Consider the following 22,198-nt stretch of genomic DNA (forward strand, 5'->3'; position numbering starts at 1 on the left):
AGTGAGGGAAATTCCTTGTTTTATGTCTTAGAAAATCTGTAAGCTCTAGGATAGGTCTGAAAAGTTTTTACTTTTTTGACAGACCTAGGACCCATTGTTGATAATTGAAGGAAACAATCATCTGACATCATATCTCTTAATAGGGAAAAGAGCCAATGAGTCATATTTAAATCCTGCCTGTTGCTTCATTTTATTGGCAACAGTGAAAGATGGGGCAACAGTTCTGGTTCTGGGGCTCCTGTTCCTGTCTTCTCTTCATTAATTTGCCTCCTTGCTGGCTCAGATTTTGCTGATTCTTTACAATGAAGTACTTTCTTTGAACTTTGGAGTTGGCTTAGGATAGAACCTTAGTATCTCACTTGCTGTAAAACTTTAAAGCGGGTTTAAATGAAGTCCTTGGTGAAACTGCCCACTGGTATCTCTGGTGTACACAAAAGGCTTGGGCAGCGCTCTTTCCTTAGTTCTGTTAAGACTGCTGATTTTTCCCCCCACTTAGTCTTCTTCATGTAAGTACTGTTTTAAATGTTACTCTTCCATTCGACTATTAAATGAAAGGCCACCTCATCAATTAAAGTAATTAACACACACAGAGAGAGAGAGAGAGAGAGAGAGAGAGAGAGGCAGTGCTTTTTGTTTTATCTTGTTCAAACGATTTTCAGATATTTATTATGGCTAATACGTTAGTACAAGTTTAGATTGAACTGAAAGCTGATAAATTCTGAATGCATATGGTGCTGTTATTTTGATATAAATGTTTTGAAAATTAAATCAAAGTTATAAATGCCTTTTGCATAAATAATCCAATAGTTCTCAGAAAATCAGAAGCTCCAGATCCTCTTATCCCATTTCTTCTGCATCAGAAACAAAGCTTTTAAAGCCTCTTGGCTGTTTTTTGATAGTTGTTGTTTTGCTTTTTAGTAATTACTTCTTTACAAATAACATATCTAATTGCTATTTTCTTGATTTTTCAGTTGTAGACATTATCAATTTGCTCCCCAGTGTAACAAATGAGTCTAGCTCAGTTTTATATTCCATCCCTCAACCATACACATCCTCTTTGCATTTCTCTTCCTCCCAGGAAGAGAGGAATATATCCCTACCCATGTGGGATATATTCCAAGACCTTGAGTGGATCCCTGAAACCATGGATGGTAACAAACACTGTATCTATTAGTTACTTCCTATCACATGTTTCTTCATCTATTGCCTTATTTTTCTGAACCACAGCTTCTAGTAGATTCCCAAGAAAAGGTATGTATTTTTCTCTCCTTGACCTCATTGTCAATTGGGCTAAATATAGATTCTAGATTGGCCATCATATTCATTTAGAATTTTAAAGGCATTGCTCTATTGTACTCTAGCTTGCAGTATTTCTCTTCAGAAGTCTATAATCTTTTTGGTTTCCTGGTCCTTTATAATTATTTTCTTCTTTCTTTCTGGAAGCCAAAAAAACCATGTTTTAAAATGCAGTATCATAGTGTCATGAAATTTCAGTCTGGAAAGTCATGTCCTTCAGTTCTAGAGATTTGAACTAGTGGATATGATGGATTCCTTTCTTTTCCAACCAGTTTCATATTCCTTTTCTCTCTCAGGTGTTTAAACCTTATAGATCTGTACTGTTTAATACAATGAGCTTCTATCCACATGTAGCTTTTCACATTTGCATTTAAATTCATGAAAATTCAATAAATTTTTAAAATTTGCTTAGTTACATGAACCACATTTCATGTGCCACACACAGTGAGTGAATACCATATTGAACAGCACAAACATCACAGAAAGTTCTAGGACAGGACAGTCCTAAACAATCCTCTGTCATTTCTTTTAGTTTCTATATCTTTCTTATTTTAATTTCTGAAAGGTTCTTCAACTTAGTCTTTCAATTGTTTGCTGTTATTAAAATCTGAGCAGGTGTGGGATGTGCCATATTTGTTCCTTGCTATAGGGTGATATCATTTTCTTGAAAAAGTCTTTATATTCATTTATTACAACTTTCCTCCTGCACTGTCCAGAATATTTGGGAGAAAGTCTTGCAAAGTCTTATGGAGCCTTCTTAGCTGCTAGCGCTCTAGGAGCCGAGTTAGGAAGAAACCAGGAGTCTTAATATTTATGTAAATTATTTGTGTATTTTCTCTGGTTTTTAGTACTGTTTAGTTTTCTTTAGTCAAGAGATCTTCAAGTTTACTGTCACAAAAGAATAAGCCTCAAATTTTCTGCAAAGGGGTTGTGTATTTAAAAAATTCCTCTTCTCAAATGAAAGATCTATTTCCCCAGGTGTTAGGAGTACTCTTGGCAGAAAAGGGTTACATTGCCGGTGGTCCTATACTATTTGTGAGAAATGACTTGCCTACAATGATTGGTTGCTGTGAGTGTTTACAAATTCCAGGCCCTTGGATCAACTCAAAACAAGTCTGAAATGTCAACACACTGGAAGCCCTTTGTGACTGTCAGAACCCAGCGTCTGCTCTCCCCTGCTTTCGTTCTTTACCGCACAGATATTGAACTCACTAATCTTGTTTCCTAAATTGCCTGATAGGGAAGGGCAATTATCTGGCCGCTTGAGTGAGGAAATCCATGAATCTGGATGATTTAAAAAAATATTTTCAAGTGGGAGGGGTAAGGGAAAGAAAAGAATGGGAAAGAAAAAATATGAGAAAAGGAAAAAAAATGGAAACAAAGTCTTTGTAAATAGGGAAGGGTAGAGGGGGTAAAGGAAGGGCAGAGGAATGGAGAAAAAATAAGAAACAAGATACATCATGTAAAGGTACAAGATCCCAATGATGAATGTAACCGTTATTGTATACCTAAAATGTACCAATAAATAAACAATTAAAAAAAGTACCAGTAAACTTAATGGAAAAAATACTTTCAATTTCTCTTTCTGTTTTTGTTATTTTTCATTCATTTATTTTTGGTAGTGAGGATCGAACTCAGGACCTCGCACTTGCCAGGCAGGCGCTGTGCTGCTGAGCTACATTCTCAGACCTCTCTGTTTTTAGTCTTACCATCGTTGTCATTTCCAGAGGCACCTATTCTTGAGCTTTTGGAAGGTTCTATGATAGAACTTGTGTTCTTCTTAGTGCTTTCCATTGTTTCTTAGGATTTAAGTTTCTCAGATCTGTTATTAGTTCACACTCATTCATTTGTTTTTTAACTTCTAACAGTTTGCCATATTTTCTATAATCTTTTACCTGTAAGGTTAGGTCTTTTAAGAATCTATTCACTGTCATTTTAATGATGCTTTGGAAATGCATGCTGTTAATGTGTAAGTTTCCTGACACTCTTTGTATCTAAAATTTCTAACATTTTTATTTCCAGACCGTATTACAAAGTAAAAGTTAATAGTCATCATTATAACTTCCTGATAGCACTAATGCATGAGGGGAGAATGAAAAAGAAAGGGATATGTATCTTAAAATTGTATAAATCCCCAATAAAGTGGTAGAAACAATCAAATTGAGGTTCAGCATGGGTGGAATTATATGTTTTGAAATTACAAGAAGATACATTATAAAGGAGACATTATCTCAAGGATCATAGAGGCTTATGACTTGAATGACAGTAATAATTATTTTTAATAGTATTCTTGATAGAATAGAATACATAAAATACAGGCACTTAAAAGCTATCCTTTCATTAAGTCCAGTACTTATGAGATTCAATATGCATTAGTATGTACTGTTTTAGACTCCAGAGCAAACAAACTTTGAGAGGGTTTGAAGCAAAATAGCAAATATGATTAAATGGGTGGAGATGGAGAGAACATAAGTAGTTAGCAAAAGACTATGTGCTTTTCTTAAATGAAAAAAAGGAGATGATTTTCTAATGCTCCTTAGGCATATAAAGCAATATTCATTCTTTTACACATTTCTAAGTGCTTTTTCTGCAAAAATTTAATGGGATAATTCTTTTTCAAAAGTACTTTATTAATAATAGGGCATTAGTTGTTAGTTTTCTTCTTCCATAAAGGATTCAAGCATGATAGAATCATCTTTAATCTCAACACAAGAGAATAAAGCTTTCTAGAAGAATTTCCTAAAGGCTAGACTTGTTACAGAATTCCTTTAAAACTTTATATAGAAAAAGGAATGGAAATTTGACATTAGAATACAGCAAGATACGTATTTGGTCTTCCTCCCTTATTTCTGACACAGAATTTCTAAAACTCTTAGAATTCCCTGAGTGATGGAGTCAGAAAAGTATCTTTTCTTATGCATAATAAGCCTCTTTCAACCATATCCGAGTCTATGTTAATGTAACTCTTAGAAGACAGGAGACTGCCTGGGAAAGGAACCTACCAGAAAATTTGAGAACTGAAGCTTTCAGCTGTCCCCTTCCAGGAAGAGAGGCTGGGGATTGAGTTAATCTCAACCACTAACGATTTAATCAATCCTATCTATGGAATGAAGCCTCCACAAAACCTCTAAGTAAAGCCAAGCCTGGTGGTAGATGCTTGTAATCCCAGCACTCTGGGAGGCTGAGGCAAGAGGACTACAAATTTGAGCACAATGTGCGCATTTAGCAAGATCTTGTCTCAAAACAAAACAAAAAGAGCTGGGGATGTTGCTCAGTGCAAAGGCTCTGAATCCTGGTATTGGAAAAAACAAAACCTCTAAGTGGTAGGATTTGGAGAACACATCCATGTGCAGGGAGGATGGTGTTTCCCAACTCCACTGGAATGGACACTTCCATTCTCAGGACCCATGTGGACTACTTCATTTGTCTGTTCATTTGTATCTTTCATTTTACCCTTTACAAGGAACTAGCAAGTTTAAGTAATATCTTTCCTTGAGTTCTGTGAGTAGTTATAGCAAACCACTAAACCAAAGGAGGGGGCCGTGGGTACCACATTTGTAGCTGAGTTGGACAGAAAAGCAAGTAACTTGAGGACAGGGTGGTGGTCTTGTGGAACTAAGCCCTTAACCTATGGGGTCTGTGGTAACTCCAGGTGCTGTGAGAATTGAATTAAATTTTAGGATGGTCACTTAGATTCCATAGAGAATTAGAGAATTGCTTGGTAAGGAAAGCTTATACATTCAGTGCTAGATAATTTTCTCTTTTAGTTGGAAATACATGAATATCTAAAAGAATTTCCCTGGATAATGAACCTAGGAATTATATACTTCCTTTGTTCTACATTTTTCTATATTTTGTCATTTTTCCCTAATTTTATGCAAGCGACCATATAATATATTTAGGATAGACACAAACTGTAACTATTTGTATTTTTAGTTGCAACATATATTGTGTATATATATTTTTTACTAGTGATGCAGAGACCTTTCTCATAAATATAGCTATTTTAAGAATCAAAACACTGAAGCTTAGAAAGTATGGGTGCAAGTGCTATATTTACCAGCTTCTAGCTTTGTGACCTTGGGCATGTCACTTAATTTTTGGAAACATCGATAATACTATTGCCTACTATAGAGTTGTTGAAAGGATTGAATTAATGAATATTCTAAAATCATTTAGAAAACCTGGTTCATGATAAGCACTCAATAAAAGTTAGAAACTGTTGGGCTGGGGATTTAGCTCAGTGATTCCGCTGCCTGCTTTGAAAGAGAAAGGTCCTGAGTTCGAGTCCAGGTACCAAAAAAAAGTTAGATACTGTTTTCATCCCCAAAGACATTTAAAATAGCTTACAAAATAGTATATTAGATGTGTTTTAAACAATAGGTGAAAGGTAGAAAATAATGAACTGAAAAGTGAAAAATTTAATATTATTTAATAATATTATAAAATTTATAGCTCACGGTTGAAAAGAGGAAAATGGGGTGGGATATAATAATAATGGTGTCTATAACAGTAGTGGCACACCTATGGCACACATGCCGCAGCTGGCTGTTTATATCACTGAAAGCTCTGTTCCTGTATTTTTCTTTTAATATACGAGCTGGGTTTTTTTAAACTAAAACTTCAGTATTCAGGTTTAATTGTAGTGTTGGCACTGTGCAATAAATAAGTGGGTTTTGAGCTGCAATTTGGGTACTCAGTCTCTAAAAGGTTCTCTGTCACTGTTCTATAATTTTTTTGTGGTTTTCTGAGACAAGGTCTTGCTACGCAGTTCAGGCTGGCCTTGAACTCACTATGTAACCCAAGCTGGTCTTGAACTCACAGCAATTTCCTGCCTCAGCCTACTGAGTCACTATGCCTAGCACTCTATAACTTTAAAAAAATAACAAAACTTATACCTTGACCTAAGAGAAATCTTTGCCCAAGATTCTTACAAAGGAGTCATGGAGATATAAACTTATTTATAAGAAAATGTATAAAATTATGTAGTCTCCATTCTTACCTTGAAAATTAAATATCCTAATATCAATGTACACCCAGGAATCCAAGTTTCTTATGATAAGTAAGCTCCACCTCCTGTTACAAAAATCAATCACAGCTGTATGACAAAAACACTGCAAAGTAAGAGCTTGTATTTTCCCTACTGAGTGACAGGTAAACAGATCAATAGCTAATGAAAGCTGTAATGCTTTTGAAGTTAACCATGTTTCTCTCTATTACATCTGTATTTATCACCTCATTCCATGGTGAGTCTTCCTATAATTGAAGAATTCACTTCAAATTATAGTAATTTAAAGACTAGTTTCCTTATTTTGCTATATTTATATAATCTGCGTGTATTTTATTTTAAATTTATTTCTAAGTAGTGCATTTTTATTTAGATCATTTAAATAATATCCATGTATTGATTAGGCTTTCTAGTGTATATTAAAATAGCAATTTTTCTTCACAAAATTATTTTTGTATTATCTAAAATCACTGTTAATATTACTGGCCATATTCATGACTTGTACTAGTCTTTGGAAATATTAGTTTAGAAAATTATATTTTGACACATATTCACATTAAAGCTTACACCTTAAATGTGAAGCTAATAATCTCTAATTTAGAAATGAAAATTGTATTCCTTATTAAATTAAAAAAAACAAAGAAGAGAAACTTTGAGAAACAAATCTGCCACTAAAATCCAGCCGTTTCTACTTAGCTGAAGTAGGTAATTAAAAAAAAACAACTTTTAATTTGTAAATTTTTAACTGACACACAAAGACATAAAAGTTGTACATCTTAATGGTGTATCACATCATGTTTCATACGTATGCATTGTGTAATATCTAAATCAGATTAACCATATTTATCTCCTGAAACATTTATCATTTCTTTGTAGTGAAAACTTTTGAAGTCCTTTCTCCTGCCTTTGAAAATACACAGTTCATTATTGTTACCTATAGTCACCATGCTCGGCCCACAGGGCTTCTTTCTGCTAACTTAGCACCCACTGACCAACCAACCTCTTTCTGTCCGTCCCTCCCCGCCCTCTACCTTCCTTGACCTTTGGTAATCACAAGTGCCTTTTATGGTCTTACCTTTGTCTAATTGCTATGGCTAGGACTTTCAGCAGTATATTGAATGAAAATACGTGTTTGGGGTCTAGGAGGGGAAATTCTCAAGTTTTTTCTCTTCAATACAAAGTTAGTGGTTGGCTTATTGTAAGTGGCCTTTATTTTGTTGAAGTACATTCCCTGAGTGCTTGTTCAGGATTTTTATCACTGAAGGCTGTTGAATTGTATCTGATGCCTTTTGTGCATCAGTTGAGATGACCATAGGATTTTTGTCCTTCCTTTTGTTGACAGGAGGTATCACATACATTGATTGGCATATGTTGAGTCAACTTTGTTTTCCTGGATTGAATCCCACTGGATCACAGTGAATGATCTTTTTAGTGTGCTGTTGGATTCAGTTGGCCAGTATTTTGTTAAGGATTTTTGTGTCTATTTCCATCAAGGATATTGACCAACATTTTTATTTTTTAGTTGTGTCCTTATCTGGTTTTTGTATCTGGAAGTCCTTCCTCTTCTAATTTTTTAATAATTTAAGGAGAATTGATATTAGTTCTTCTTAAATGTTTGGAAGGTTCCATGGTAGAAATTGTGTTGCTTCTTAGTGCTTTCCAAGAAATTGTATTTATTTTCCTCTAGGTATATTATAACTAGATCAAGCAAAATTGAGCTACCAAATACTTTTAAGAGACCAAAGGAATTACGTGAACATTTCAGTAGATGTTAAACTTCTATATTGTCTGTGATTCAAATTGGTCCCCACAATATGTGAAAAATGAACATCTGAAAGGCTCATTTTAAAGATAAAGCAGGATTTTCAGTGGCAACTCCTGGGCATTTTTCACTCTCTGGAAGCAAAATAGCTGTGTTGGGCCCTTCATTTTTATTGAAGGGTGGTACACAAGCAAAACTCAAACCCGCAAACAGGAGCTGGGTTTCTTCTGTTTAGGCTGCTCAGTGTTTCCTAGCTCTTTTCCAAAGGGCTAGTATCTATCCTACTAGTACATAAGTCTATTTTCATTTGTTTTTCACACTAGCAGTCATTGCCAGACTAACTCCATATAAAAAAGCAGGCACAGGACAAATACCCACCCAACTACTGAAACACAGACCTACCATGTGTCCTGCCAGTCTAAGAATGTCTCTCTCTCCACAATTGACTTTAAAATCACAAAATTCTCAGAGGCTAGAGATATAGGCAACTACTGACCTTTCTGACAATTTCCAGCCTGTCATACATGATACTGCTATCATATCATTCTTGACAGTAAAATGACAGCTGTGATCCTAAAATATGGAGTATTCCTTAAGAGCAATGTTTGAGTGAATTATCCTGGGTAGTGAAGATCACCAAGAATCTATACCTACACAAGGAATTGCATTATATGGCTTTTTTTTTTTTCTGTACTGAGGATTGAACCCAGGACTTTTGCGCTGTACCAGCTCTTTTCTTTTTTTTTTTTTTTTTTTGAGATAGGGTCTTGCTATATAGTTCAAGCTGGCCCTGAACTCACTATGTAGTCCAGGCTGGCCTCGATCTTGTGACGATCCTTCTGGCTCAGCCTCTAGAGTGCTAGGATTACAGGCGTGTGCCACTATGCTCAGTGTCATTTTTAATTTTTTATTTTGAGGCAAAGTCTCATGGAGTTACTAAGTTCTTCAGACTGAACTGGAATTTGTGATCTTTCTTCAGCCTTCTAGAGTTCTAGGATTACAGGTCTGCACCACCAGACCAGATTGAACTTAAGTACCTTATTTTGTCATATTTGTCTGGTGTTTCAACAAATTGATCACTCAGTTGCAAAGTTTTTAAAATGTCAAACCTCACCCAGAAAAGGCATGAAAGCTATTTTCCATTCTTGAAGTAATAAAGTTAGAAATATATTTCATGAAAAAAATCAGACTAAAGTGGTAATGCTTGATGAAGGTTTTGTTCAAGGATCATAAGAAACAGCAGAACAAATTCAATATACCAGTGTAGTTTGATTGATGGCAGAATATTTACATTTTTTCTTTCAATATGGGCTTTTCTGTTCCAAATTCATCACATATCTAGTAAAGGATTAGTATAATATCTTGAAGGCAGAAATCTATCTTCTGAGACAAACTACCAATTTTTACAACAGTTTTCTCATCAGGCCACCCCTCTTTATTAGGATTTTGCATGTGTTTCTTCTGTTATACAAACAAATAAACAAAAAAATCAGGCAGAATGCTTCAGAAAGTAAAGAAACATTATTATAATATTCTACATTAAAACTTAAAATACTTAAAGTACATAAAAATTATCTTATATTTAATTATCAGATGACCAATGACTTAATATCTGCCCTTTTGGAAAATATGATTACATTTTTCTTAGCAAATGATTTAAACTATCTTTTAAAATGTGGCCAAATGGAGATTCTCAGAAATTGAAAGACAGACAGAAAAGTCAACAAGAACAAAAAGATTAACTAACCACAGAAATTCTATTTGAAATGAAAAGGCATTCAGGACTATCAGTAAGAACACATTTTGAAAGGGAGAAGGCTTAGATAAATACATGTCAAATCAAGCAGAACACTGCCATAGAGTGGCCTCATCAGATTGTGCACCTGAGACATGCAGTTTTCATAATTATAATCTGATTATTTTGAAACAGTAAGAATGGTATGCTGTTTCTTATCTCTGAATAGCCAAGTTTCCTAAATTGGACATCATTTATGCATTCATATATTCATCCATCTATCAAATAATTATTGAGCACTTAGTATGTGTCACACACTTACTCTGTAAATGTCGGAAAAGGATCCACAACAAGAGAGGCAAATTCTGTTCCCCAGTGAAGCTTCAATTTCAATCAAGCAGAGAACAAACAACAAGAGAAACCAACTGTTGGAAAAGTTGTTTCAGACAGGCATAAATATTGTGAAAATGAACACGGTGACATTTCGCAGTGGCCAGTGGTGGGTTACTACAGTCTGGATTGTCAGGAAAGGGCTTTGAGAAGTGTGTGGCACAAGGCTTCTCAAACTTGGATGTGCCTATCAGTCACTTGATGATCTTTTGAAATTCAAATTCTGATTTGTAGGACCTGAGATTTTGCATTTCAAATTAACTCCCACATGATGCTGATGTATCAGGCTTTCATACCACACTTTTGACTATTATGGACTTAATGTAAGAGATGGGAATGGTAAAGTGAGTTGGTGTTTGAGCAATGTGTTTTAATGATAATCACGTGTAGTGATTTGGGGAAGGAACTGAGAAATGTCCACCTCTCTCTCCATCTCATTTCCAGGTCTCCCTGATTTGTTTCACAAGAAGCCCTGGTGGAAGACATGGTGGAAATATATGAACTCTGAGATCAGACAGTCCTGTGCTTTGATTCTTTCTCTGCCTCTTCACAGCAAGGAGGACTTCAGTAGTTTACTTCTTGTCTCTAAGTCACTCTCTTGCATTTGTAGGAGGCTTAGATAATCAGCCTGGCATGTGTTAAACAGTAAATACATGATGTATTGATGATAGACACTCTGTACTAGCTGACCCAATATCATTTGCAAATACTTTCTCTTTTGCCTATTTTAAAGTGTAAAAGCACATAAACCAAATCGAAGCACTTTGATTTCCTAGGTTCTCTTGAAGCTGGAGATGACATGACCATGTAGCAGAGTTATGGTCAATGGCATATAGATAGAAAAGCCTGGCAGGAAGGGAAGGCAAACAGAAAAAAATCCCTGCAAAGACAAAGCGTCACAGGAAGAATTTCTTGCCCCTTGTCCTTTTCTTTTTTACTGACTGAACTGCAGAAATGCTTCTAACAGAGTAGCAGGTAGCTTATACCCATGCAGTGACAAGTTTGAAGATAAACAACAGCAAATTAAGAAGAGCAGAGCAGAAAGGCCAAAAGACCCTCATGCCCACCAGTACTGCAAAGCCATTACTCCAACCATGGGCTACTCATCAAGACTTTTCAAAATATGAGAAAAATAAGCCCTTTGTATTCAAGCTTGTGTTACATGGGTTTTCAGGTTTTTACAACTAAATGTAATGCATATCCAGTTATTAGTGAAATTAGTGATTATCATTACTTCTTCTAAAAATAATTAGTAGCAGCAGAAGCAAAACAAAACCTTTTAGTGCACCTGCCAGTAACCTGCTGCTGCTTGCCAAAAGTTAGACTATCAAGAAACGCCATTTTATTTGAATTCTGATTGTATTATTATTGAAGATAATGTAAGAAGTTTCACATATCAACCCCCAAATTCTCAAGACAAATTTGAAGTGCCCATTTTTTAGAAATATAATTGAGATTTCTCCAAGACTATGATAACTGATGATGTTGTTGTCACATGCTGAATAATCCAGTGTCAATCACCATTTCAAAGCAAATCTGGGACACTCTACAAGACATAAACAAAAATAACTGCATTGGGCCCTGTGCCTGGAAAAACATGGCACATATTATTATACTCAACTGGATTAAAAGGAAAACCAGATTAGCATACTGAATGAACTGCTGTGAAAAATATTTGGGAAGTCAAACTGGGTACAGGGGAGAGAAACTTTCAGAGGAAGTTAAATACAGTTACATAGGTGAAGGTCTTCTAATAAAATTTGTTAATAAGTAAGTATTTAGCTGAGTCCCCAGGGTCCGGGTTGTGTGCAAGTGGGAGCAGTTACCTTGCCTGCTTGGGTGGCGGCCGACAAACATGGCTGTCTGTAATGAAATGACCTTATAAGAGACCGAAAAAGAGAAGGCCATTGTCAGAGATTGGAATCATGCTACCAGAAATCAATGCCTGCCCCCTACCTCCGGCCTCTTGGCTGTGCAGCTACCACACTACAGAGGCACAAGGGGACATAAAGGCCATTGTCCTGAGCTGCAGAAGTGAACAATATAGAGGGCCTCTCTCAGGTTCCCTGATGAAAACTGAAGCCCACTGGAAAAGTGAAGAGAATCTCTGCAATAAAGGCACACCAGACCACTGAACTTGGTAAGCTGGAGGGATCAGTACCTCCCATCGGAATCTGGACTATCTTCAGGGGAAGGGCAGCTTGAACCTGCACTAGAATCTTATAGAGTTCAACCCTGCAGGAGGACAGGGAGCTCAACTTGGGACTTGCAGCCAGAAATCTGCCTGAATCTCACGGGTCTGTGACTGGCTTACTGAGACTTTTTGACTTATAACTGCACACTGCTGCCCACATTGTCTATTGTGACAGCAGAGACATACCCTGAAGGAGGCCCTTAATTTTTATCTTTTATTTGTTATTTTCAAAATTACCACTATTTTTTGCTCTTATTTTTAATTTTTTTCTTCTTATTCTATTCCTTTAAAGTTTTTTTCTCTTTTTTCTTTCTTTTCTCTTTTCTTTCTCTCTCTTTCTCTCCCTCGCTCCCTTGCTGCCCCACATTGTTCTTCACCTCCCTTTGTGTTCCTATTCTGGCCCTAATTCACATTTCTTCTTTATTTTCCTTTTCTTCTCTTTCATACTCTCATCTGTGTCCTCTGGCCTCACTGCTAACCTTCCCCTATCCTTCTACCTACTAATTCCTCCCTCCACAACTCCTGCTAACTCCCCATGCTGAAGGATAAAGTTGCTATATTGAAGAGTTTATTCACTATAAACATATGTAGGGTTGCTCCTTGATTTTGATTTAATTCACACAGGTAAAGGTGATAGATTAAAAAGTACCACAAATTGTCATTTTCTAAGAGGTACTTGATGCTACTGTGTTCTTGATTGTATCACTTGGGCTAAGGTGTTGTGATTGATCTAATCAGTTGTCCTTCCTGGTATAATGAAAATGAGATAGCCTCAGAGCCATTAGAGACTCAAAACCTAAAGACCAGCTATATCTGGAAGACACCTCTGAGAAGCAATCATTCCATAAGGGCTCTGACTACATCAACAAAGACACTTACAATAAGCAACTTCAAAGTATCAACCCAGGAACTAAACCAAGGGCAGTACCAAAAACCAAAATGACAAAACATTTAAGTAAGGCACAAACTCAGACTTCCACCCCACAAAAGCCAAATTCTGGGGGGAAACAAGATAGAAAAACATGATCACCTGGACAGCCTGAACTGATAGCACAGGAAGTAACAAAACAGGTGAATGAGGCTCTAGAAAAATTCAAAGCAGAAATAATCTCCCAGATAACTGCAGAGTGAAAGACATGATTAGAGGCTCTAGAACAGAAACAGATAAAAAAAATAGATGAGCTCAGAAACATACTGGAAGCCATGAATGCCCAGCATAAGAAAGAAATGGAAAAAATGATAGCCCAACATAAGAAAGAAATGGAATCCATGAAACAGATTCAAACAGATATTAAGGAGATTAAAAACTCCATTGAAAGCATGCACAGCAGATTAAGAGAATCTGAAGATAGAATATCAGATGTAGAAGACAGGATTGCAGTTAAGGACCATGAAAACAGAGATTTCTTAAAAATAGTAAGGGGCCATGAGAAATCAATCCAGCAGCTGCTAGATGATGCAAAGAAGAATAACACAAGACTTACAGGAGTCCACGAAAAAACAGGAGAAAGTACAATTGACATAAAAAAAAAACTGTTCACAGAAGTAATAGTAGAAAACTTCCCAGACCGAGGTGGAGAATTGGACATACAGATAAGTGAGGCATATAGAACTCCAACTAGCCATGATAAAAAAAATCTACACATAGACATATAATAGTGAAGATCCCAGAAACCCAACAGAAGAACAAAATCCTGCAGGCAGTTATCGAAAAGAAACAAATCACTTATGAAGGAAAGCCCATCAGAATCACAGCAGACTTCTCAACACAAATGCTCAAGTCAAGGAGAGACTGGACTGAAGCATTTCAAGCCCTAAAGGAAAATAACTTCCAACCTAGACTACTGTATCCTGAAAAATTATCTTTCAAAATTGATGGGGAAATTAGGCACTTCTAGGACAAAGAACACCTGAGAAATTTCATTGTCACCAAACCAGCACTCCAAACAATTCTAAGCAATATCATAGAAAAAGACAATGAAGGTCACAACTCCATGAGGCCCAACAGAGGGAACCACCAAGCAAGGTAGGATACTAAAGGGAAAGGGGAAAAAAAATAAGAAAAAAAGAGCCAACAATAGTAAAACATCATGACAAGGATAAGTCAATATCTATCAGTTATAACTATCAATGTTAATGGCCTCAATTCACCAATCAAAAGAAATAGACTGACAGAATGGATTAAGAATCAAAATCCAGCAATATACTGTATACAAGAAACATGCCTAACTCAAAAAGAAATTCATAGACTGAAAGTAAAAGGATGGAAAACAGTTTCTCCATGTGACAGAAACCCAGGAAAAAGCAGAGTTAGCAATCTTATTTGCCGACAAAGTGGATTTCAAAGCAAAACTAATTAAGAGAGACAAAGATGGTCACTACATCCTTGTGAAGGGAATAATCCAAGAGGAAGAGATAACAATCATAAATATATATGCACCAAATACGAATGCCCCCAACTATACAAAACAAATACTAAGGGGGCCCTCAAATATTGTAGTGGGAGACCTCAATACCCCACTATCACAAATAGACGGATCATCTACACAAAATATTAACAACAAAGTTCTAGAACTGAACGAAGCTATTGAATAAATGGACTTAATAGATGTTTACAGAGTGTTCCACCCCACAAAATCAGAATACACATTCTTTTCGGATGCACACGAGTCATTCTCCAAAACAGACCACATGCTAGCTCACAGGACATGTCTAAGTAAATGTAAAAGAATTGAAATTACCCCCTGAATATTATCAGACCATAGTGCAAAAAAATTGGAGATTGATAACATAAGAAACCACAAAACTCCCACAAATACATGGAAATTGAATAACACCCTCCTGAACAACCAATGGGTCACAGGGGAAATTACAGAAGAAATTAGACAGTTTCTACAAGTAAATGATAATGCCAGTACAACGTACAGGAATCTATGGGACACAATGAAAGCAGTTCTATGCGGGAAATTCATAGCAGTGAATGCCCATATTAGTAAAAAAGAAAGAACTCAAATAAATAACCTAATGCAGAAACTCAAGCTCCTAGAAAAAGAAGAGCATAACAGCCCTTAAACTCAAACCTGAGAATTTGTCAATCCTCTTCATTCATTTCCACTCTCAAGACTGGCCTGTTTTGACTATGAGGTATACCTCCAGATCACCTAAACTCCTTAGAAGGGTATAAAACGTCTGTAGAATTTAAAACCTCCTTATCTGTGGTCAAACTTCAACTCCCCAACTTTTATATTCTTCTGAACAAAAGTCAAATACTTATTTTATCATTTGGAATTCACATCCCTCCCCTTCCATAAAATTCCACTTATCTTTCCAAGATTTACTTCGATATTATTTTCCCTGGGAAGTTCTCTTTGAGTCTGCTCCAACATACACTTGCCTCATCCTATTTTCTTCCCCTTGTGAGGGAAGTTTATCATTTCTGCTGTTCTACTATCACCGAGCAGACTAAAGTGCAATTCTTGGATCTGTCTTCTTCATGACCACAGCACTTTAGCGCTAGGGGATGAAGGACAAGGGAGGAAGAGAATGTAGACCCTGGAGTCTGATTGCATGAATATATATCTTAGTTTTAACACTTTTTACCTGTCAACATTATTTAAGTTCATGGGAATAGAACAATACTTATTTCATAAGTTTATAATGAGAGACAAATTAAGCAATTTAAGTAAAGCATTTAACATTAAACATTGACTCAATAAACACCTGTGGGTCTTGTTTGGTGTAAAACATATAGAACACAGAAAGAAATTAGGAAACTCAATTTCTGAAAAGGTAAGGAGCCTTGTTTAAATTTTAACAGCCAATGTGTGGTGGAATGAGTCTCCAGCTGAGAGTTACAGGAGCCAAAGGATGCTGTCTCCATTTTGACCTCTCCAAATCCCAATTCAATATTGAAGCCAGAGTGGGTGCTCAGTTAATATTTACTGAATTACTTAGTGTATTATTAATTTATGTTTACAATTATATTAAATTTTAAATGTAACTTTAAAATTAAGTTTATTTAATTAACTATGTTTAATTAGATTTTAATTAATTTAAAAAATTAAAGCCTTCTCTCAGTTACTTAATTACAAATGTCCATTATGCAACTCTGAGAAAGGTTTTGCTATTTTTTTCCCACTTTTGTGGATCCTGTGACCAGAAAGACTTTGCCTACCCAGTTACTTATGTTGAGAAGCTTTCATGTTTCTCTTTTCTCTCTCTCTTTTTAAGACATTTAACTGGCCAATGTGATTAATATACAGACCTAAATTTTATATTAAAATATATCTTACCAATAAGGAAAGATGTAAACATCACCTCATATTAAGTTCACTCGGTAAGTAATGCTAGATGTGGACATAGAAGTTAGTGGTATGACACTTTGGGGGGGGGGAAATAATATGTCAAAAAGAATATTTTATTTTATTTATTTTTTGAGACAGGGTCTCCCTGTGTAGTTCAGGCTGGCCTCAAACTCGCAGCGATCCTCCTGCCTCAGACTCCCAGCCGACTGGCTGAGGAGAGTATTTTAAAGGTGGAAAAACTCTCCAGATTTCAGCTGACCTCTTTCTCTCTCACTCACACAGGAATGCAAACACACAAACCAAATGACCAGCTGAAAGCTACTGCAGGTACAAACAGTACTTTGTGTTTTGTGTTGATTTTCTACCAGTGCTCTTCATTTTTGGAAGGTCTTCATTGTACTCTGAACTATGCAGCCTTTTCTATAAAATGTATTTTCCTCATTATAAATAAAATCTAAAGCAATGCAGAGATAAATGACTAGAATTTTTTTTAAAAAAGAAATCAGGTGAGGTGCAATGGTACATGCCTATAATCCCAGGTACTTGCTACACTTGAGCTTAGCCAAAAGGCTGAGAAGTAATAATCCCAGGTACTTACAAGGCTGAGATAGGAGGGTGACATGTTCAAGTCTAAAGCTAGAATTTAGTGAGACTGTGTCTCAAAATAAAATAGTAAAAAGGGTCAAAAGTGTTGCTCAGCAATAAAACATCCCAGGGTTTGATCACCAGTGCTGACAAAAAAAATTTTTTTCGCACAATTTGTATCTCTTAAATGAAGTACACTGCATAACTTTGCAGGGAATTGATTTAATTGACACAAATAATTAATACCCCTTTCATGAACTCCTATGATACAGCGAAGGGTCAAGTCAGGCCAGAAGCTGATTTAAAATTTTCTGAGGCTGGGATTCCATACTGCTCCACTTATACAGTGACATTTTAATGATTTTCAAATGCTTATCTTGAGGTTCTAAAAATACCATGTTAAAGTGTGTCTTTTCTGGAAAATATGCCATCAACTAGTGAATTTTAAGGTGTTTTCTCCATTAAATAGAAATGTCTACTTAATGATCATTTTATAACTAAACTGACTTGCAGTAGTTACTTTTCCTCTCTAAAAATGCTGCATACTTTTGTGGGACAAATGAAAAGAAGCAATAGAAAAAAAGGTACTCCTGATATATATAGTACTTAATTTCAAATGAAATAATAACCCTTTAAGGAACAAAGTCATCAAAACTAAAAAAATTTAAGAATTTACTACCAGATATTTCCAAATTTTTAATTATTTTACAAAATATAATTAAATACTAAAAGTGCTTTTTATTTACTAAAAATTGGAAGATACTATCTTTATAATGTACACATTTCTTCAACAAAGATGGGACTACTACTATGCACACTTTCCGTATTTATTTCAATATAAATGTGAAACTCATTTTAAGATGGAATTTGGAATTGTTACAGTTGTCATTGCTCGCACAGTCTTAAAACACGTATCCCGCACTCCCAAATGGCTGGTACAACCTTGCACGTACAGGCAGCAGCGCTGGTGTAACCACTACTCTCTGTGCTTTCCCATCTACCCCAGGGAAAGAGGACGCATCTGATCTGAGTTTGGAAGGAGACGTGAACATGTCGCAGGTGGCCCCTTTTTCTTCTTTGTCTTTCAGGTGCAGCTGTGAACCCTCTAGGGTTGCATGACCCCCAGAGCCTAATTTTTGGCTGCGGTACGGCTTTGCCTCAAAGTTGGGTTCACTGAGGGGAAGCTCATTTGCTTCTGAAGATATGCCCTTTTTATTTTATTAATTTTATTTAAAATAAAGGTGATACTTTGGCTCCCATCTGCTTCTTTTTCTTTTCTCAGTTGATTCAAAACCCGAGTGGCTGAAAAGCAGCACTGTCATGGAGCTGTCACAAACCTCAAACAAATAGGCTCACTTCCCCCCTTTTAGCCCTTACCGCTAGCCAAGATGGCGAACTCGTCTTCACCAACAGACATGAAAACACAAGATGATGTGAGGTGGGGGGTGGGGGTGGGGGTTGCATACATGTGCGTGTGTGTGGTACTGGGGTGTGAACCCAGGGGACTTTGCACTGAACTACAGGCCTAGCCATTTTTTATTTTTTAGTTTTGAAATAAGGTCTTGCTAAGAAAGTAGTTAAGTTGCCCAGGCTGGGCTTGGATTTACAGTCTTCTTGCCTCAGCTTCCCAGAGTGCTGGGATTACAGGTGAGTGCCAATATTTTGGAACCATTAGGTGTGGCCTTCATACTCAAAGCAAGTCAGTTAATGGTTCACTAAACTGCCTTTGAGGCAAACAACAAAAACAATTCACATTTTGTACATAATATATACTTACAACATAGGTATAATTTTACTGAAATACTTATCTTTTGTTTTCCTATGTTACAAAAAAATAGTAAAAGAAAAAAGTAGTAAAAATTGCACACACCAATTTTCCATTTATCTCTGCAGAACTGACATTGGACAGGTATCAACACTTGCTCTAACATCCAAGTAACTTTAGTGTAAGTCTGCTCTTCCATTATGTATTTAAAGTATGTCACAGCTTCATGCAAACATACAGAAAAGCAGTCATGTATATGCACAGATTTCAAATGCTAGGAGTGGGGACACCACACTGTGATAATTCTTCATTTAGACTGTCCTTTCAAGAGACATGACATATTTAAAATACTCATACACAGTTTAAAAAAGAGAAGTGCTCATTCCTAAAAAAGCCACAATTGTTGAAAATACCAAGTAGCTGATTCTAGTAAGGAACTTATTACATAGAAAACCCATACACCAAAATCACCTTTTCTCTGCTTACTAGAATATCTAATCCTACTTCTTTTTAAAACAAATAAAATCAGCATTTTTTCAGGGTTGATTTTTGTTGGCATATGTGACATGAAGGGAACTGTTTATTATGCCGTAAACAAAAGCTAAAATATGTGCAACATACATTCATAGAATAAATCCTTTTAAAAGATTTGCAAAGCTTGTTTGTGTCTTAAACTATTATACTGTCATATATAGTAAGGTATAGGACACACATTTGTTTGCAATATGCTATTCTAACACCCTCTAGAATTCTTAATGTCGAACATAAAATAAAATTTTGCACTTGTACATTTTGAGGTATAGCACTTTAGAGGAAACTGAGAGAGGTATTATCATCCAATCTTCTTGGCTTCACTTATCCTAGCAATTTATTTTTTACCTAATAAAATGAGGCAGTGTACATTTTTATATTGTGATATATTGTTTTCTCATTCTCATCACAATAATGTAGGAATATGAACTTCTGGTTTCTGTCAAATGAGTCTTCATTAGAAAGGTGAGAATATGAATGTATGTGAGCCTCTGTGATTTTGGATTACACACAAAATACTGACTGCTAAGAGACATGAATATTTATCAGTTGCTGTTATTAAAAAGGCAAATTTTTCCTCCCCAAGTTATTGAGTAACAATTTCAAAATGTTACTCCATCTGTCAATGTTTTCTGAAAACAGTACAAACCTTCTTTTTTATCTTCTGGAGTAATCTTCACTTTTGTATCTGTTATATCTTTGAATGAGGCCAGAAAAAGTACCACGTCTCCTTTCTCATTCTTTATAGGGACGATATCCAGCAGACACCAAAACGGAGACCCTGCAACAGTAATGAAAAGACAAATAGCCATTGCTTCCTGTTTGTTCTCTAAAAAGCCCAATCATTAATAAAAATAAAGCCCTCACTGTTTTCTTCTACCCCACCATTCCACCTTAAAAATGTCAGCTTTCAGATTCCATAAATATCTAGCCCATATGCATCTCTTCATTCCCAAGTGAAATGCTTTGTTAAAAATAATGCAGTGTTTTGAACAAAAATGTTCATCTGTTCATCTGCAGGCGTCATGCAAATAATATTTCTTCTTTGAGCTTGTTCATGTGGAAGCACTCCACTTTGTGAGACCTGGCCGCATCTCACCCCAGCACACAGTGGTTCTGAAGGACTTTATTTGGTCTGAATTTGCTCTAGGTTTATTTAGTCAATTTTAAAAATCAATGATCATCCACTAGAGCAGCTAAGTTAAAAAGACGGAAAATACCAAGTTTGAGAGGAGTCTTTTAGACTCTCATACATTTGGGGCTGGTTTCAAATTAATACACATATTTTAACAACTCTTTGGCAGTATGATGTTTTAGTCTTACAATATAACATTATACATCAGTGTGAATGGGTGACATAATTATTCACAACCAAATGGATGAATACCACCAATATAATTTTGAGCAAAAGCAGCCAAACACAAATGAGTGGAATGAAATATAAATACATTTACACTTAAGTACAAAAACAGGCAAAACTATTAATCTATGGTGTTAAAAGTCATTTTAGGGATTACTATTGAAGACAGTGACAGAAAAACACACAGAACAGGGAGTTCTGGGATGCTGGTTAAATTTTGCTTCATGAACTTCATGATGTTTACACAGATATATTCAGTTTCTTAAAACATATATTTTTCAATATATTACATTTCAAGAATATATTTACAAAATAATCAAAATTAATTCCTCTTTTTCAGCAAAATAACCATGAGAAAATAACCACCATTAAGACTTCAGTTCGAAAATATAGTAGCCAAAGGGTCTTGATTAAGTCTTATATTCTTAAATATTTTTATCTACTTTAAAATATGTATTTTATTGTCACAAGCCCTGGGGGTGGTCAAAAATATGCATTTTAAAAATATGCAAACCTTCCTGCATAATATTTCCTACTAAAAGGGATTCTGAATAGAAATATTTGAAAATGATAAAAATGATAGATGTTGTTTAATTGAAAATAAAACTATTAATCTATTCACGCATATTTTTCCTTGATTTTTTATGATGGGGAAAGAGACTTCAGTACTATGCATTTTCATTTATTCGAGAGTTAATTTCAAAGTCAGAGTATAAGATTAAAAAAAGATTTAGAAATATCTGATATTTTGACTTGTTTTGTATATACTATGTCAGATTTGACAACTTCCAACACAGCTGATATATCTATCTAGCCTTAGAATCTTTTTTTTCTAAAAGTGTAAATAAGAATCAAAATGTATAATTGATATTGTGAAATAGGAAGAAAGTGTCTAAAGGAGTAGGGGAAGCGGGAAGGGTAGGGGAAAGGAAAGAAGGGAAAAGAAAAAATATGAGAAAAGGAAAAAAATGGAAACAAAGTCTTTGTAAATAGGGAAGGGTGGAGGGGGTGAAGGGAGGGCAGGGGAATGGGGAAAAAATAAGAACCAAGACACATCATGTAAAGGTACAAGATCCCAATGATGAATGTAACTGTATTGTATACCTAAAGTGTACCAATAAACTAAATGGGGAAAAAAAATCTTTTTTTTTTTTTTTTGGTACTGGGGACCAAACTCTAGACCTTGTGCTTGTGAGGCAGGCACTAGAGTCTATTTTTTTTCTTTGAATGCAACATGATGCAATTGATCTATATTTAGAGGCCATTCT

The 22,198-nt window shown here is 35.6% G+C and overlaps 1 protein-coding gene across 2 annotated transcripts in view; it reads right to left on the bottom strand.

Annotated features, from left to right (window-relative positions):
• Positions 1-22,198, bottom strand: part of Kcnh8 (potassium voltage-gated channel subfamily H member 8) — a 347,961-nt gene that overhangs the window by 189,864 nt on the left and 135,899 nt on the right. For both annotated transcript variants that reach the window (XM_004864270.3, XM_087182236.1), the window contains exon 3: positions 20,220-20,351. In XM_004864270.3, the coding sequence (XP_004864327.1) occupies positions 20,220-20,351 (132 nt within the window). The remainder of the gene's footprint in view (positions 1-20,219; positions 20,352-22,198) is intronic.

This window comes from Heterocephalus glaber, unplaced genomic scaffold (assembly GCF_053883595.1).
Source record: "Heterocephalus glaber isolate CG9 unplaced genomic scaffold, H.glaber_assembly_v1.0 deba00001472, whole genome shotgun sequence".
Taxonomy (NCBI): Eukaryota; Metazoa; Chordata; class Mammalia; order Rodentia; family Bathyergidae; genus Heterocephalus; species Heterocephalus glaber.